Source organism: Acinonyx jubatus, chromosome A2 (assembly GCF_027475565.1).
Source record: "Acinonyx jubatus isolate Ajub_Pintada_27869175 chromosome A2, VMU_Ajub_asm_v1.0, whole genome shotgun sequence".
Classification (NCBI taxonomy): domain Eukaryota; kingdom Metazoa; phylum Chordata; class Mammalia; order Carnivora; family Felidae; genus Acinonyx; species Acinonyx jubatus.
Genome location: NC_069383.1, coordinates 23,101,805 through 23,115,687, shown reverse-complemented (window position 1 = coordinate 23,115,687; position 13,883 = coordinate 23,101,805). Strand labels below are relative to the sequence as shown.

General features: G+C 47.5%; 1 protein-coding gene and 1 non-coding gene across 5 annotated transcripts in view; both read left to right on the top strand.

Annotated features, from left to right (window-relative positions):
- Positions 1-13,024, top strand: part of NRF1 (nuclear respiratory factor 1) — a 143,698-nt gene extending 130,674 nt beyond the window's left edge. For 3 of the 4 annotated variants that reach the window (XM_027075459.2, XM_027075458.2, XM_027075461.2), the window contains one exon: positions 10,986-13,024. In XM_027075459.2, the coding sequence (XP_026931260.1) occupies positions 10,986-11,149 (164 nt within the window). In that variant the 3' untranslated portion in view covers positions 11,150-13,024. The remainder of the gene's footprint in view (positions 1-10,985) is intronic. The other variant, XM_053218090.1, reaches the window with a different exon arrangement.
- Positions 3,335-3,438, top strand: LOC113604278 (small nucleolar RNA U13). Its single transcript, XR_003426153.1, has one exon. It is a non-coding gene; the product is annotated as a small nucleolar RNA U13 (small nucleolar RNA).
- Positions 13,025-13,883: the final 859 nt, after the last annotated feature.

The window sequence follows — 13,883 nt, the reverse complement described above, 5'->3', positions numbered from 1 at the left end:
CATTCCCAGCTTCTGTATCTGCCTGCCTGCTGGACGAGCTTCTCTCCCTGCTTTTCCTTCCCGTTCTCCCATCGCTGTACCAGTACACATGACGCCTGTTTTTCTTCGTATAACAGTGGCTTGTCTTAGACTTCAGTCCCTGGTGTAAATTCTTTCTCAAGCCTGCAAATAAGACTTTAAAGGACTTCCCTCCTGCCTGTCACCCCTAGAGACACCTGGAGATAACCCTTGATGGCTCTTTAAAAACTGCAGAGGGGCGCCTGGGTGGCTCAGTCGGTTAAGCGTCCGACTTCAGCTCAGGTCACGATCTCACGGTCTGTGAGTTCGAGCCCCGCGTCGGGCTCTGGGCTGACCGCTCAGAGCCCGGAGCCTGCTTCGGATTCTGTGTCTCCCTCTCTCTCTGCCCCTTCCCCACTCATGCTCTGTCTCTCTCTGTCTCAAAAATAAATAAAAACATTAAAAAAACTATAAAAAATAAAAACTGCAGAGTATTACTTAGGTAATATAATTTATGATTTCATTTCTTATCTATTCCTAGCTTTTCCAGTCACAGTCTTCTGGATCCCCATTCAAGCCAGCATTTTCCTGGTACCTGTAGCTAGCTTTCACATCCATAAACTACAGAAAGCATTACATTGTAAATTTTTCCTTTGGGTTTTAAGAATCCTTTCTCTTCCACCACATGTGTTGATTTGATAAATTTATTTGTTTAGTTCTCAATTTCTCCCTGACAGCCATCAATATTTGTCTCCCAACTAAAGATATTTCCATGACCAACTTGGAAGGCCTTTGGGCTGAAAGATTCAGTTACAGCAAACAACAATTCCCAGAGGTTTCCCAGATTGTGAGGGCAAATGAAAGGCCCATTCTTCCCCAGGCCGTCTGTCCTGCTCTATCTTGCCGGGCTGGGGCGGGGTGGGGGAAGGGCAGTCTGGTTCCGGGTGACCGTGGCCAGGCCTGTAACCCTGTGCTCTGCTAGGCTTGAGCCCATGCTGTTATTATCCGGAGGGCTTTACACATTTATCAGAGTGATGACGTCATATCGTACTGTCCCTCACCGTGTATTTAACATTCTTGCTATTGATCAGTGGTTTAGCCTGGATTATTTCTTCACCGATGCGCTGAGTCGCCAGCCATGTCATAGATGCCAGGGTGCCGTTCCAGTGCCAGTTCTGACCATCGCCGCATTTCGGAAAGGAAGCTGCCCGCCAGTCCATCTGCCCTGATTTCATGGCTCTTATCTCTAATCTTTACATCTTCGAAGGCCTTTGGCAAATGATGTGCTTCCTGGCAGGAGCACATCACTGCCGAAAGGAGATCTGTGCTGTCTCTGCTTTCCTTTCTGTTTGCTGAGAGCTTTAGTCTAACGTCCGTGACGCCACCAGCCTTCATCAGACCCCTCATTCGAAGTCATCGTCAAAAAGTAGCTGGCATTCATTGTACACCTACTGTGTGCCAGGCACCGTGCCAGACTTCACCGAAGTCAGCACATCTAGTCCTCGACAGCCCTGTGAGATTAGTAACTGCCATTTTACATTTGAAGCAAGCAAGGTTCACAAGCCATTCGATGGCAGACCCAGGAGTCACATGTAGTCCTTCTGATTGGCACACCTTTAAAGGAAATAAAATAGCTTATTTGACCCTCACACAGAATGCACGGGAACTACCGATACAGCATTTGGCTACGCTGCCTTAAGGGTCTTGTTGTGAAAATCCTGCTGCACTTGGGAACAGAGTGAAAGGCTTCAAGGCCTTCAGTCTGCGGAGGCCAAGGCTGATAGGAATGTAACCAAGTTCCTGCAAATCACGAGGAACGAGATCTGGAGTCATATTTAATTAGTAAGCATCTACTGTGTTGAAGCTTCCCAGTATTTTAAAGACAGCAGATTATACAGAGAACAACAACTACTTGGAAACAGGTTGGCACAGAGCCGGTGCCAAATGGTGGAGGGAATAAAATCACAGGAAGGAAAGAACCTGACGGGCCATTCTCTCTGTGGTATCTCCATGAAATGTTTGGAAATTGGTGGAAGAATTGGACTTACACTGGCAGGGGATCATTCTAGGTCGAGAGATCTGTCTGAGCAAATACATGTGATGTTAGGGTACACTAAGGGGACAGGTATGGTTGTAATGAAGAGAGAATGTAGAGTAATTTGTGGGAAAGGCTGATGTAATCCTTCAAACTAGTAGCTCTTTGGCTGTTATTTTTCCCATAATAGACAGCCATCAAAGTCCTTTGTGCGTGCGTGCGCGTGCATGCGTGTTTTGGGGGAGTGGGGGGAGTTGGGATGGCCGTTGCCAAACAATATTTCAAGAAGATTTAGCTGTGATAATGTAGATGTATTCCTCAAATCACAGAATACCAAAAGAGTTAGTGTTGAGAAAAGTAAATGAATCCCCCTAAGTAAATAAATTGCATACATACACATACACACGTGCACATGTGTGTGTGTTCCATTATACAGTAGGTAAGTGATGGAACTCATTACTTCAGGAGAGGTCAGGAATAGAGTAGGTCAGCTCATGAATGATAAATTCAGAGTGTGCAAGGCTATGACCCTAACCTTTAAAGTTACTCTCGTTGGCGCCCATGGTCTACCACAAAGCCTCCCCTCATTCCCCCATCAGAGACAAACCACTACAAACCTCAAGGCCTCTTGTTTTGCAGAAAATAGGGCCAAGCCCCTAAACGTGAGCAAATGATCACATAGATGACAAGACCAGACCAGACTTATGACTAGATAGCATTAGCTGCTACCCATGTAATATGATTTGAGAGGCTCAAAGACAAATGTCTGTCCAAAAGTGTATTCCCCTGTCACCCATCATGCCTTAATCTTAAATCCCACTACTAGAGGTAGATTATTTTGAGTCTTGAAAGGAATTGGGCTGAGCGGAACAGTTGAGAGTCCCCCATTACTGCACCTATGAAATTAAAAGAAATTTTTTTTTGGTAATGTTTATTTATATTTGAGAGAGAGAGAGAGAGAGAGACAGAGTGCAAGCGGGAAAGGGGCAGAGAGAGAGGGAGACAGAATCCGAAGCAGGCTCCAGGCTCTGGGCTGCCAGCACAGAGCTTGACACGGGGCCCGAACTCAGGAGCCGCGAGATCATGACCTGAGCCGAAGTCGCACGCTTAACTGACAGCCACCCGTGCGCCCCTGCACCTATGAAATTTTGAAGTATAAATACCCTCTTAAGCAGTTGTAGTCTTTGATATTTATCCTTGCGTATGTGAGAAATTGCAATACATTAAGTACAATAGCAAAAGATTGGAAAGCCAAGACGTGCGTCATTAGAGCACTGGTGAATCAAAATCAAGCGCCTCCAGATCCTTTTGTAGTACATGAGCATGATGATCGGGTGTTCGCACTGTCGTGTGACATGTGCCTCCCTCAAACCTTGTTGCGACGTTGGCACGCTACCCGTCTGACGTGAAACAAAAATTAAGCACCTTCATACAAATGGAATACTCTGCAGCTGTTCTCTTTGTGTTGTAAGTAAAGATCTCCAAAAACGCAAGGTGCAGAAGAGTATGAACATATGCAGTGTTCGAATGGGGAAAATACCCAGACACACGTATACACATCTCCCAGTCTTGGGTAGACTACGGACGAGCCCAGAAACTGGCCACAAGTAGTTACCTCTGGGAGGGAGACTGACTCTTTTCAACCCCATGCCCTTTTTGCACCTTTTTTACTATGCCCTCCGTGTGTTACCTATTTTTCGAAATTAAGTCTCTTAAAATAGAGATTCTCCTGAAAAGGGGAAACTTAAGAGCCAGATGATCACCTTCTGAGAGATGACGGCCCTGATGAGAGGAGCAAGCCCCTTGAAGAATGGACCCCGTGCGGGGGTCTCCTTGGAGCACTCTGAGTGGTAGCATGGCCGCCTTGTTAGTCAGTCTCCCTGCATGTCCTCCCCCCAGAAGGTCACCTGACTCTGAAGGGTGTTGGGTGGGAAGTGTGTGAGTTGTGTCAGAGGCAGCCTCGCCCAGGGATCTGAACCTTCAGAGCCTGTCCTGATACCCATCGTGTCATGTGAAAGTTTTAGCAGGTCCCTCTGGCTACAGTGGAACAACTGCTGGAGCAGGGCGATGACAAAGGAAGATAAAACGTCGTCCTGGCAAGAGAGGATAGGACTTTGTCCAGGGAGGCAGCAGAGAGAAGTGGCGGAATTCCGGGTTTACGTTTGTAGGGCGAGTTGACAGGATTTGCTGATGGTGTGTGAAGTCAAAGGCGGCTGCAGTTTTGGCCTAGGCAACCGGAGGGGTGCAGTTGGGCAAGAGTGGGTGGGGCGTGTCTGACCACGTGGGCTCAAGTACGGGACACCCAGGCAGGAGGGAGGTGAGCAGGGTTAGGTCTCATTGCCTTTTGCAGGGAAATGTGGTCCTGGAGCCACCAACTCCTCCAGAGATTTTAGTCTGACTGCTGTTTGGCAAGGAAATCCTTATGCCGGGACTGTGGCTCCTGAGGCGCCTTTGGCCTCTTCCCAGTTTGGCCAGTTCTGTAAACCTAGCCTGGAAGCCTGAGGGGAGAGGCAGCAGTGAGCCCAAAAAGGGAAGTCCCCTGCCTCCCTGGGCCCTGCTGGCCTGCTATTCGATGGTAAGGGTGGCTGAGCCCACAGAATGACTCCCAGATCAACAGGCTGGACGCCTGGCTTTGCCAAACTCCGTCATCTTGGGAGAAAATCACTCTGCTCTGTGTTTCCTTTTCTCTTCTTTTCTTTCTTTCTTTCTCTCTCTCTCTCTCTTTTTTTTTTTTTAATAAACTTTGTATCTGCTTCCTTTTGAGTTTAAAGAAAAAGAAAGGGGTTTACTAATCCACATGAATGCTAAGGTTTCTTATGGCTTTGAAATATTGGGGTACTCGAGACTGGGGCCCTAAATCTTCAGTATGTGCCCTTAGGATAAGTTTGTGTTTCTGCCAAAGGAACTTGCCTGTCCTCTTGCAAGAGGAAGGCACACCTGCCCTGCCCGCGTCTCTAGGGTCTTAGCAGAGATCAGATGATCCACACTGGATGTAAGAGGGCTTTGAAAAGTGCCAAACAGATGCCCAGAGGCTTACTGCTAGGATTGTACAGGGTCTCTCAGACAAACAAGACGGAGAACTTCAAACTCTGAAAGCAGAATGTGAAGGGCTTCCTGTTGCTTAATCAAACGAAATGACCCAGAATATAAACTGAGATTAACATACACCTTCTAGATTAGGGCTAATCAGGGCCAGGCTGAGCAGATGCAGGGACAATCCCAGCCTGATTACTGTGCCTCAGCATTTAATCATCTCTCCTCCAAGGGCAGGAGGCCGACTTAGCTCATGCTGGCCTGCAAGCCGCCAGTCCCCTCCCCCTTCCCCTTCCGTGGACAGAAAGGGTCAGAGCTGCTGAGACGGTTTAATCTAATCCCATGCCAAAATGGCTGTGTGTGTGAGAGAGAGATTCTGAAATTCTAAAATCCCCACAGTAGGATGGTAATGCACTGATTTAAGGTGGAACCGCATGTAGAAAATAATGGAATTGGGATTTCGAGGCATTTGGGGTTATGGAATGACCCTGCATGTGAAATTCTGAAAAGCTCTGAAAAGCTTTTCGGGTATGTGGTTGCTGTTCCCAGCCATTCACTCTCGAGACAGCCTTGTGGAGGGAGGCATTCCATCACCCAGTTGCAGAGGCCAGATTTATTCCTCCCGATTGTGAGGTGAGATACAGAAGACGAAATCTTTATAAATGAGCCCCTCTTTGGATGAGTCCTGAATGCAGTCATGTTTACATTACTGTTCTGTTGACTGGGAGCTCCTGGCTCCAAAACCGCCTAATCACCCTAGGACGGGGCCACTCCAGTCGCCCTGTCTCCGGGAGGGACACCTGTGCGAGCTTCGAAGGCAAGTTTCTCTGTGAGTGCAGAAAACATTCATTGAGCTCCTGCTGATTGCTGAGGACTCTGAGTCCCTTACAGAGTTGACCGTCTTCTTGAAGACATGCACACAGTGCCTGTGAATATGAGCGCTGCCTCCACGGAGGCCTGTACAGAGTGCTCAGGACCTCAGGAGAGAGGCTAAGGCCAGGGAGGAGAGACCGGCTGCCATGGAAGGAAGAATAGGAGCCCATTCAAGGAACAAGTCCAGGGCCATCATTGCAGGCACAAGGCATGCTTGTGTGCAGGTTGTGGAGGCCCAGTCAAGCGGTTCACCTGATGGGAGTGTACGGCGGGGGGAGAGGAGGGCTGGATACGTGGTCACTCGGTCTGAATGGAACAACAGGAGCTGACGTGAAGGGTTTAAATCCTGCAAAGAGATTTGGACCTCATGTCCCTTGGGCCAGTGAAGAATTGTGAAAGAAGGCAACAAGATCCATTTACGTTCAAAAGATTGTTCTAGCTAGAACAGTGGCAGCGAATACATATTTTTGCGTTCACACCTTTTTCCGTTTTATTCTGGAGCCAATCTCCCACAATACTAAAACTTTTAACGACAGTGTTGGACATGGATCCACATCCTAGGAAACAAAAACTTATCATAAATCAGAGGTTTAACTCGGACAGTTCTTGAAATCCCCACCGCCCACCTTCTGATCCCAGCATGATTGTTCGCGGTGAGGAGGTCTCCTTGCTCAAAGTGACCCCTGCGTTTATGAAGTGTGCGACTTGTTCCCCAAGTTTGCAGCTTTTGGAACTGACTCAAGCTCAGAAGCAAGAGTAGAGAAATAAGACTGATCTTTGCTTCTAGTTTCAGTTGCTGTTTGCCAGCATGTGGCTTCTTTGCAGGATGACACAGGTGTCCTGGCTTGGCCAGTGCGCATTTGGGGTCACTTCATTAGTTTTGCCCGTTGTGACCAGAAGAGAGGACGAAGGCGATGACGATCGTGAATACACTGGAGTGATGGAAAGGGCCGTATGGTCTTCACACATACTCAGGCCAGGCCTGGAGTCTAGAAGCCAGGGCAGAGGGCCCAGCTGCACATTGCTGAGGCCAGTAATAGGCTCCCTTGGCCTATTGCCCTTCTGGCACATCTGGTACCTCACACCGTGGGAAACAGAACATGAACCAGAGCCAACCCTGGCCTTGAAGTAGCCCTCTGTCAAACAGCAAGGTCTATCCACGCGCACCGACTGGGCCACGCCAGAATACGCACTACTGTCCTGGTGCTTGCTGAGAGTCCAGAGGAGGCCACTCTCAAGTATCGACTGGGGCTGGGATGGGGCCAGCTTCCGAGAGGAGGGACCACTGAGCTGGTTTTTAAAGGGGAAGGTGTGGGGAGTGAGGGAGTTCCCAGTGGTGAACAACTTGATTAAAGACTTAGAGGAAGGAGCGTGCCGCTGGGCAGGAAATGAGAGTAGCCGGGGTAGCGCCCGAGCACGGAGTACCTGTGTTGGAGAACGTGAGCCCGCAGAGCTAGGCCAGGGCAGAGCATGAGATGTCTTGAATGCCATGTCCAACAGGAGCATTTTTTTAATAGGCTTTGGGAACCTTTTGAACGTGGAGTTTGAAGAGTTTGAGATAGAGGATTGATGTGGGATGGGAAGCTGTCTCAGGTGGCAGGGAGGGGGAACTGAAAGAGGACTGGGTAGAGACAGTTTTTTGTGTTTTTTTAATGTTTATTTAGCTAGTCTACAGGACAATATTGGTTTCAGCAGTAGAGTTTAGGGATTCATCATTAAATGTAACACCCAGTGCCCATCACAACAAGTGCCCTCCTTAGTACCCATCACCCATCTAGCCCATCCCCCTGCCCACCTCCCTCCATCAACCCATAGTTTGTTCTCTGTCAGTAAAAGTCTCTTGCGGTTTGTTAACCCCTCTTCTCTTTCCCCCCTCTTCCCATTTATTCATCTGGTGTGTTTCTTAAATTCCACATGTGGGTGAAATCATACGGTATCTGTCTTTCCCTGATTGACTTTTTTTCTCTTAGCACAATACATTCTGGGTCCATCCACATTGTTGCAGATGGCTGGTTAGACACATTTAAGAGCTGTATGCGAAGTCTAGATGAGGGAAATTGAGCCCCACAGCGTTCTGGGGTCAGTGCCTGGCCCTCAGCCTGCTCTCCTTTCAGCCAGCGTGCAAGTGTAGGCTGGCCTCTTCTGTGTGAGCTCCATTCCTGTTAACGCACAGCAGCCTGAGCCCACATTTCCTAAAATGACTGTCACCAAGCAAAACATCAAGCCCATTTCATGTTGTATCATCAAATACGGATGTCTAAACTGGCAAGATTTTCCTCTAGAACACAGAACATTGTTAAAATAACATTTTATTTGGGGTTGGTTTTTTTTTTTTGGCATTAGAAAATATTCTGATAAAACATCCCTTTTTAAAATTTTTATTTTCAAAAAAGTGATATGGTTTTAAATGTCAATAAAAGGGAGGCGGCCTTTCATGCTCTTTCTGGTGTCTTTACTGCTCTAAATAATAGTCATCTCATTAGTCCTTGAGTTGAGACATGATTGCAATTTCCTGGTAACCCAGTTTGTATGTTTATATTACCGTAACTACATCGAAATTGTTCACTGCTAAGACAAGTATATTATTACGGTTACCACTTGCTTTATTCCTTCTGATTTTTAGGCAGTAATCATCAGTTCTACCCCCTTCTGGAAGACCCCTCTGAGTCCTCGGCCCCATGTGGTGGTGCCAGTCCTGCCTGTCTGTCCTCCCAGGCATGCCGCACAGCTCTGGTCCTGGGTCCCTCATCCTTCCCCAGAGCTCTTCTCAGTGATTCTCTGTTTTTCTCTCTCACTGCTGTGCAGCACCTCCTTCAGAACCTCCCGAGAAACCATGGAGGGGTGACCAGCTTCCAGACCCCCCCACACGTCTGAAGATGTCTTTCTCCTGCCCACACACCCTGTCGAAAGGGGTGTCATTTCATGGGCGGGGAACCCAGTTCTCCCGGAAGGCATTTTCTCCCAGACACTTGAAGGCGTTTGCTTCATCTAGCTTCCAGGTTTGCTTTTGACAAGTCCCATAATATTCTGACCCCTGGCTCCTTGTGTAGGACTTTTTTTTCCGTTCTGGAATTCTTCAGGGTCCTTGCTTTATCCCTCATGTTCTGAAATTTTGCAAAGATGTTCCTTAGAGTCTCGATCTTTTGTCATCTTTTCTGCTGGGCATCTCATGGGCCCTTTCTATCTGAAATGCATGGTTTTCAGTTCTAGAAATTTATTTACAATGTATCTGATAATTTCCCACCTTCTGGTTTTTTTACCCTCTGGCATCCTGTTTCATCAGAGGTTGGACTCCTTTGGCCTCCTATTTTTCTCTCCTCCTTCCCATCTTTTAACCTTTTCTACTTTGTGAAAAACGTCCTTGATGTCTTCATCTTCTGCTTTCTTTAGAATGTATTTCATCTGTTAGATTTTTCATCCTAAATTTTTTTTCATACACCTTTTTAAGAAAAGCATCCCACCTTTATGCTACAAATCTCTTCTCTCTCTCAAGATACTAGAGTTTGGAGGCTTTTGTTTTCCTCTGCCCCCAGCATTGGGCATTGTCTGCAGCTCTGTTCCCGATGAGCTAGCGCCTCGGGGAAAGCAGGGCAGAGCTAGGTGGTCTATAGGCCCGGGATGGGGGTGAGTGTTTTCGGTGTCTTCCCCCCTCCACTGCCCCACCGACAGATATCATGACAGATAGCACTGTGGTCTTTTCCCGGGCCTCTCCAGGTCCCTTTCTCAACACAGTGGTGGAACTTCAGATGTCCTGTCAACAAAGGTCTGGGTGTCTGGGTGTTAGAATTGGTGGAAGCTACTGATCCAGTCAAGCTGAATACACACTTTTAGCCAATTCCCGTTTTCAGCCTCGTCTCTTAGTACAGTAGTGAGAGCTACAATGTCCCGCGCCCTCCGTGAACACAGGACTTGCTTCCGCGTCTCTGATAAGTCAGAACCACTTTACGTGTGCTTTTCATCTTCAGAAAACATGTTGACATACTTCATTTATATCCTTTCCCCTCCCCTTAATTATTTAGTTTTTAAGAGGAAGAGGAGCTTGATATGTACATTAATTCTGCCTCATTTAAGTGGAGATCCTTTTTTTAAAAAAGATATGTCCTATAAAACGATCAACTTTTCGGGGCACCTGGGTGGCTCAGTCGGTTAAGCGTCTGACTTTGGCTCGGGTCGTGATCTCGTGGTCCATGGGTTTGAGCCCCGTATCGGGCTCTGTACTGACAGCTGAGAGCCTGGAGCCTGTTTCAGATTCTGTGTCTCCTCCTCTCTCTACCCTTCCCCTGCTCACACTCTGTGTCTTTCTGTCTCTCAATAATAAATAAACATTAAAAAAAAAAGATCAACTTTTCTTATGAAGGACTGCCATTTTTCTGAGATCACGTGCTTCTTCCTTTCTTTGTAGTTAAACCTTCCTTTCTACTGTGAAATGATAGTGATATTAGGAGACAGTTGGGTCTTTTCAAATTGCCCCAAAATTGTATTTTTAAATTGTAGTGGTCTGTGGCTCTAAAATCAAGAAAACCATGCCCTAAGCATTTTTTTTCAAATAAGTGAACACTGAAGGGAGGGGGCGGTGGCCAGAAAACAGGATAGGATTGAGGGAGACATGTTTTTAAGCTGAGAGAAACTCGAGCATAGGCAGACAGACGATTTAAGAAGTCAGTAACAGAACATCAAAGGAAATTAATGGCAGCCTCTCCTAGAGGAAGGAGGTAGTCAGCAGGATTGGGCTGGGGAGGAGGGTTCACACCTGACCGGCCTGGCTTCCTAACGGTGGAGGCAGGCAGGGTCATCTCCTGGCAAATTGGGGAGACCCTGCCCTGGGGCATGTTTCCACAATTTTTTTCAAACTTCCCTTTCCTGATAGTCTATTTTGAAGAATTAAAATGGGTAAGAAGAGGGATGTATTTATGCCTGTGCAGTCGGTGTGCGACTACAAGAGGCTGGACAGCGGTGCCCTGAAGGGCTGGGGTTGGCTACCCTGTCCAGCCGGCATCTGGGAAGCTGAGCCCGATCCCCACCAACAGTCTCCCCTTTGTCTCCCCAGGACTGGTCCAGATCCCTGTGAGCATGTACCAGACTGTGGTAACCAGCCTCGCCCAGGGCAATGGGCCGGTGCAGGTGGCCATGGCCCCTGTGACCACCAGGATATCGGACAGCACAGTTACCATGGACGGCCAGGCTGTGGAGGTGGTGACGCTGGAACAGTGACATGCGGCCATACCATGGCGTCGTTTTCTAGTCTACTTCAAAATTTTTTACACGTTTGCAGAGGTGCAATCAAATGGAATTAAGTCTCTCGACTTTGGAAGAAAAGTTTTGTTAACCTTTTTTTTTAAAAAGGAAGAAAGGCAGTGGGTTTTGGAATTGCATTTTTTAAAGCACCACTCTTGATTTTCTGGGATTGGTGGAATAAGATACTGTGTTGTCAGTTTCACTGTCCCGAAAAAGCCAAATTGTGGCAGGACCTCTTTCTGCAGAAACATGTGTGTATACTTATGTGTGTGTATGTGTGAGTGTGAATATATGTATATGTGTACATATGGATATACACATTTACATATATATAAAGTATATATATATGTATGTATGTAGATATATATATATATATATATATATATATATATATATGAAACCCGCATGGAATTATCTATATGAAATCAAGGTGAGCTGTGGAAAAATATAATTCACCCAGTTTAGTGGGTGTAGGGTACGTGGCCAGACACAGTCACCCGGTTTTTGTTCATACCAGGGTCATGCGTTGAGCTACTGACAAACTCAGGCGGAGGTGACCATGCCCTTCACCAAAGCTGCCTCCCAGTGGCCACCCAGAACTCTCCCTACTGGACTCACCTGAAGAAGGAGGTTCCAGAATGGGGTGGGGTCCAGAAATTGTGTTTGCAAGGTCCAAGGGCCTCGTGGTCTGGCAGCTGAGATGCTCCTCGGGCTGGCCCAGGTGCTGACCTTGCCACAGGCAGGTGAATGTCCTTAAAGCTCCAGGCCGGGACGAGAGGGTTTTCCTCAGCCTCCCATCTCCTCCCCTTCCCAGGAAGTCGTCTTGATCTCATGACTATTAAAATATTGCTCTGGTTTTAAGGTCAGTCTCCTGAATTGGTCATGTATATGAACTGAAGGTAACAGAAGTATTAAGGGTTTTTTGGAGCGCGTGCGCGTCAGGTGTGCCTGGGGGTGTGTGCTTGGAGGGGAGAGAGTGGGAGGGGGAGGGGAGGGGTTGGAAGGGGAAAGGAAGGAGGGAGAGAAAAATCTTCAAAGACCAGGGCACACCAATGGGAGCAATTTTTTCCCTTCCAGTACGTTTCTGTAGCTTCACAGAGGAGACTGGAACTGACAGGGCCACCTGGCTCTTCCTACTGCGGGACCTCAGAAGAGAAAGGGACCTAGGATGTTTCCTGCACCCCGGCTCAGGCCCTGATTCAGAAGGGACCCTGCAGTTTTCCCAGGCTCCTCCTGGTGGGTCAGGCCCCACAGCTTCCTCCTCACAGGTGCCGACTGGTCTGGGTGTTCTCTGTAACTGTTAAATTCTGTGATTTCTCAGCTGCAAGCCCTGAGTCTCCAGCGGCTAAACTCACCTGACTTCTCGACAGGCCAAATCTCTGCTCCTTGAGTACAGGGACAACTCTTCCTCCCTCCTCCCGGGCCCCCCATGTGTGATCGTGTATTTAAATGTGGTTTTTTTTTTAACGCGACATTAAAAGATTCTTCACGTCTTGCTCAGCCTTTGAGAAAAGTTTCAGATTCTTGTATTTGCTTGTTTTATATAAAATTCTCTAATGTTCTTTGTATGTTTTTTTTCTGTACGTAATAGGGGGAGGGAAGGGAAATTTACATATAAACAGTCCTAGTTCTACAACTTGTTATTTTTTTAATTATTATTTTTTATCGTCATTGTGAAGCTGTTCAGGGGCTTTAAAGTCCGTGTTCCATTGTGGTGAAATAACCTCCTAATAGTTTGAGAAATTGCCAAGAAGAAGAAAAGCAAAACCCAAGTAGCAGAGCATGGATTCTGTGTTGTTTCCCATTCTGTCTATTACTGCCTCATTCAATAAATAGTTTAAAATGTGGCAACAGGAAGTGGAATGTTCATCTCTATAGGAGCACTTGGCCTCTTAGAACTCTTTTGGGGTGGCCTGTTCTGCTTTGTAAAAGGTGCTCAAGCTCGGTGGTCCTTGACTGGTGCTCTGTGGCGTTGTGGAGGCCTTCAAGGAGAGTGCTAGGACAGGGCCAGGGCCTCCTGGCCGGCGCCCGCCTCCAGAGCAGCTTCACTGAGTTCGTTTTATAAACTGCTGTCCTGGGGGTGCAGGGCAGGGAGGGGGTTTGGGATCTAGTTTGAAAAACCCTAAAGATAGTTTGAAAACTCTACTCTGGAGTTCTTTAAGGGTTAATTGCATTCCACATTAAAAATCAGGATGCATGATGGTGCCTGTCCATCAGGGTTCCCTCCACGTGAGTGTTGTTCAGTATTGCAGTGGATTATCCTTCTTGAAGCAGAGGCCTCAAGCCATTAATTGTTCCCTTAAGTCCTCGCTCCTCGGGTTCTGTCACGGCTCACGTGGCGACCGCCATCTTTCCAGCCGTGCCTCCTCCCACAGCCCCAGCTTTAGGCCATTGGTGTTGAACCTCTGTGTTTGTGGCCACTCTGTGCCTCAGCCTAGAATGATGCCCTCCTCGCTGTTGCCATCACCCTCTTCCCGGTTGCTGGATGTTTAGGTCAGTTTCGTGATAATGATTTAAATGGATGAATGGAGAAGACAAGATGTTTTCCTTGATGACTGACAGCGGCTCAGTAAAACCAGCGCCACCTCTCCCTCTTCCTGAACAAACGACACACTGTTGGCTGCTTGCACTAGAGGGTGAACAGAGAGGATTGACTGCAGCCAAATCGACCAAACGTCGTTGCCATTGACCACCCAGGAACAGCGGGTTA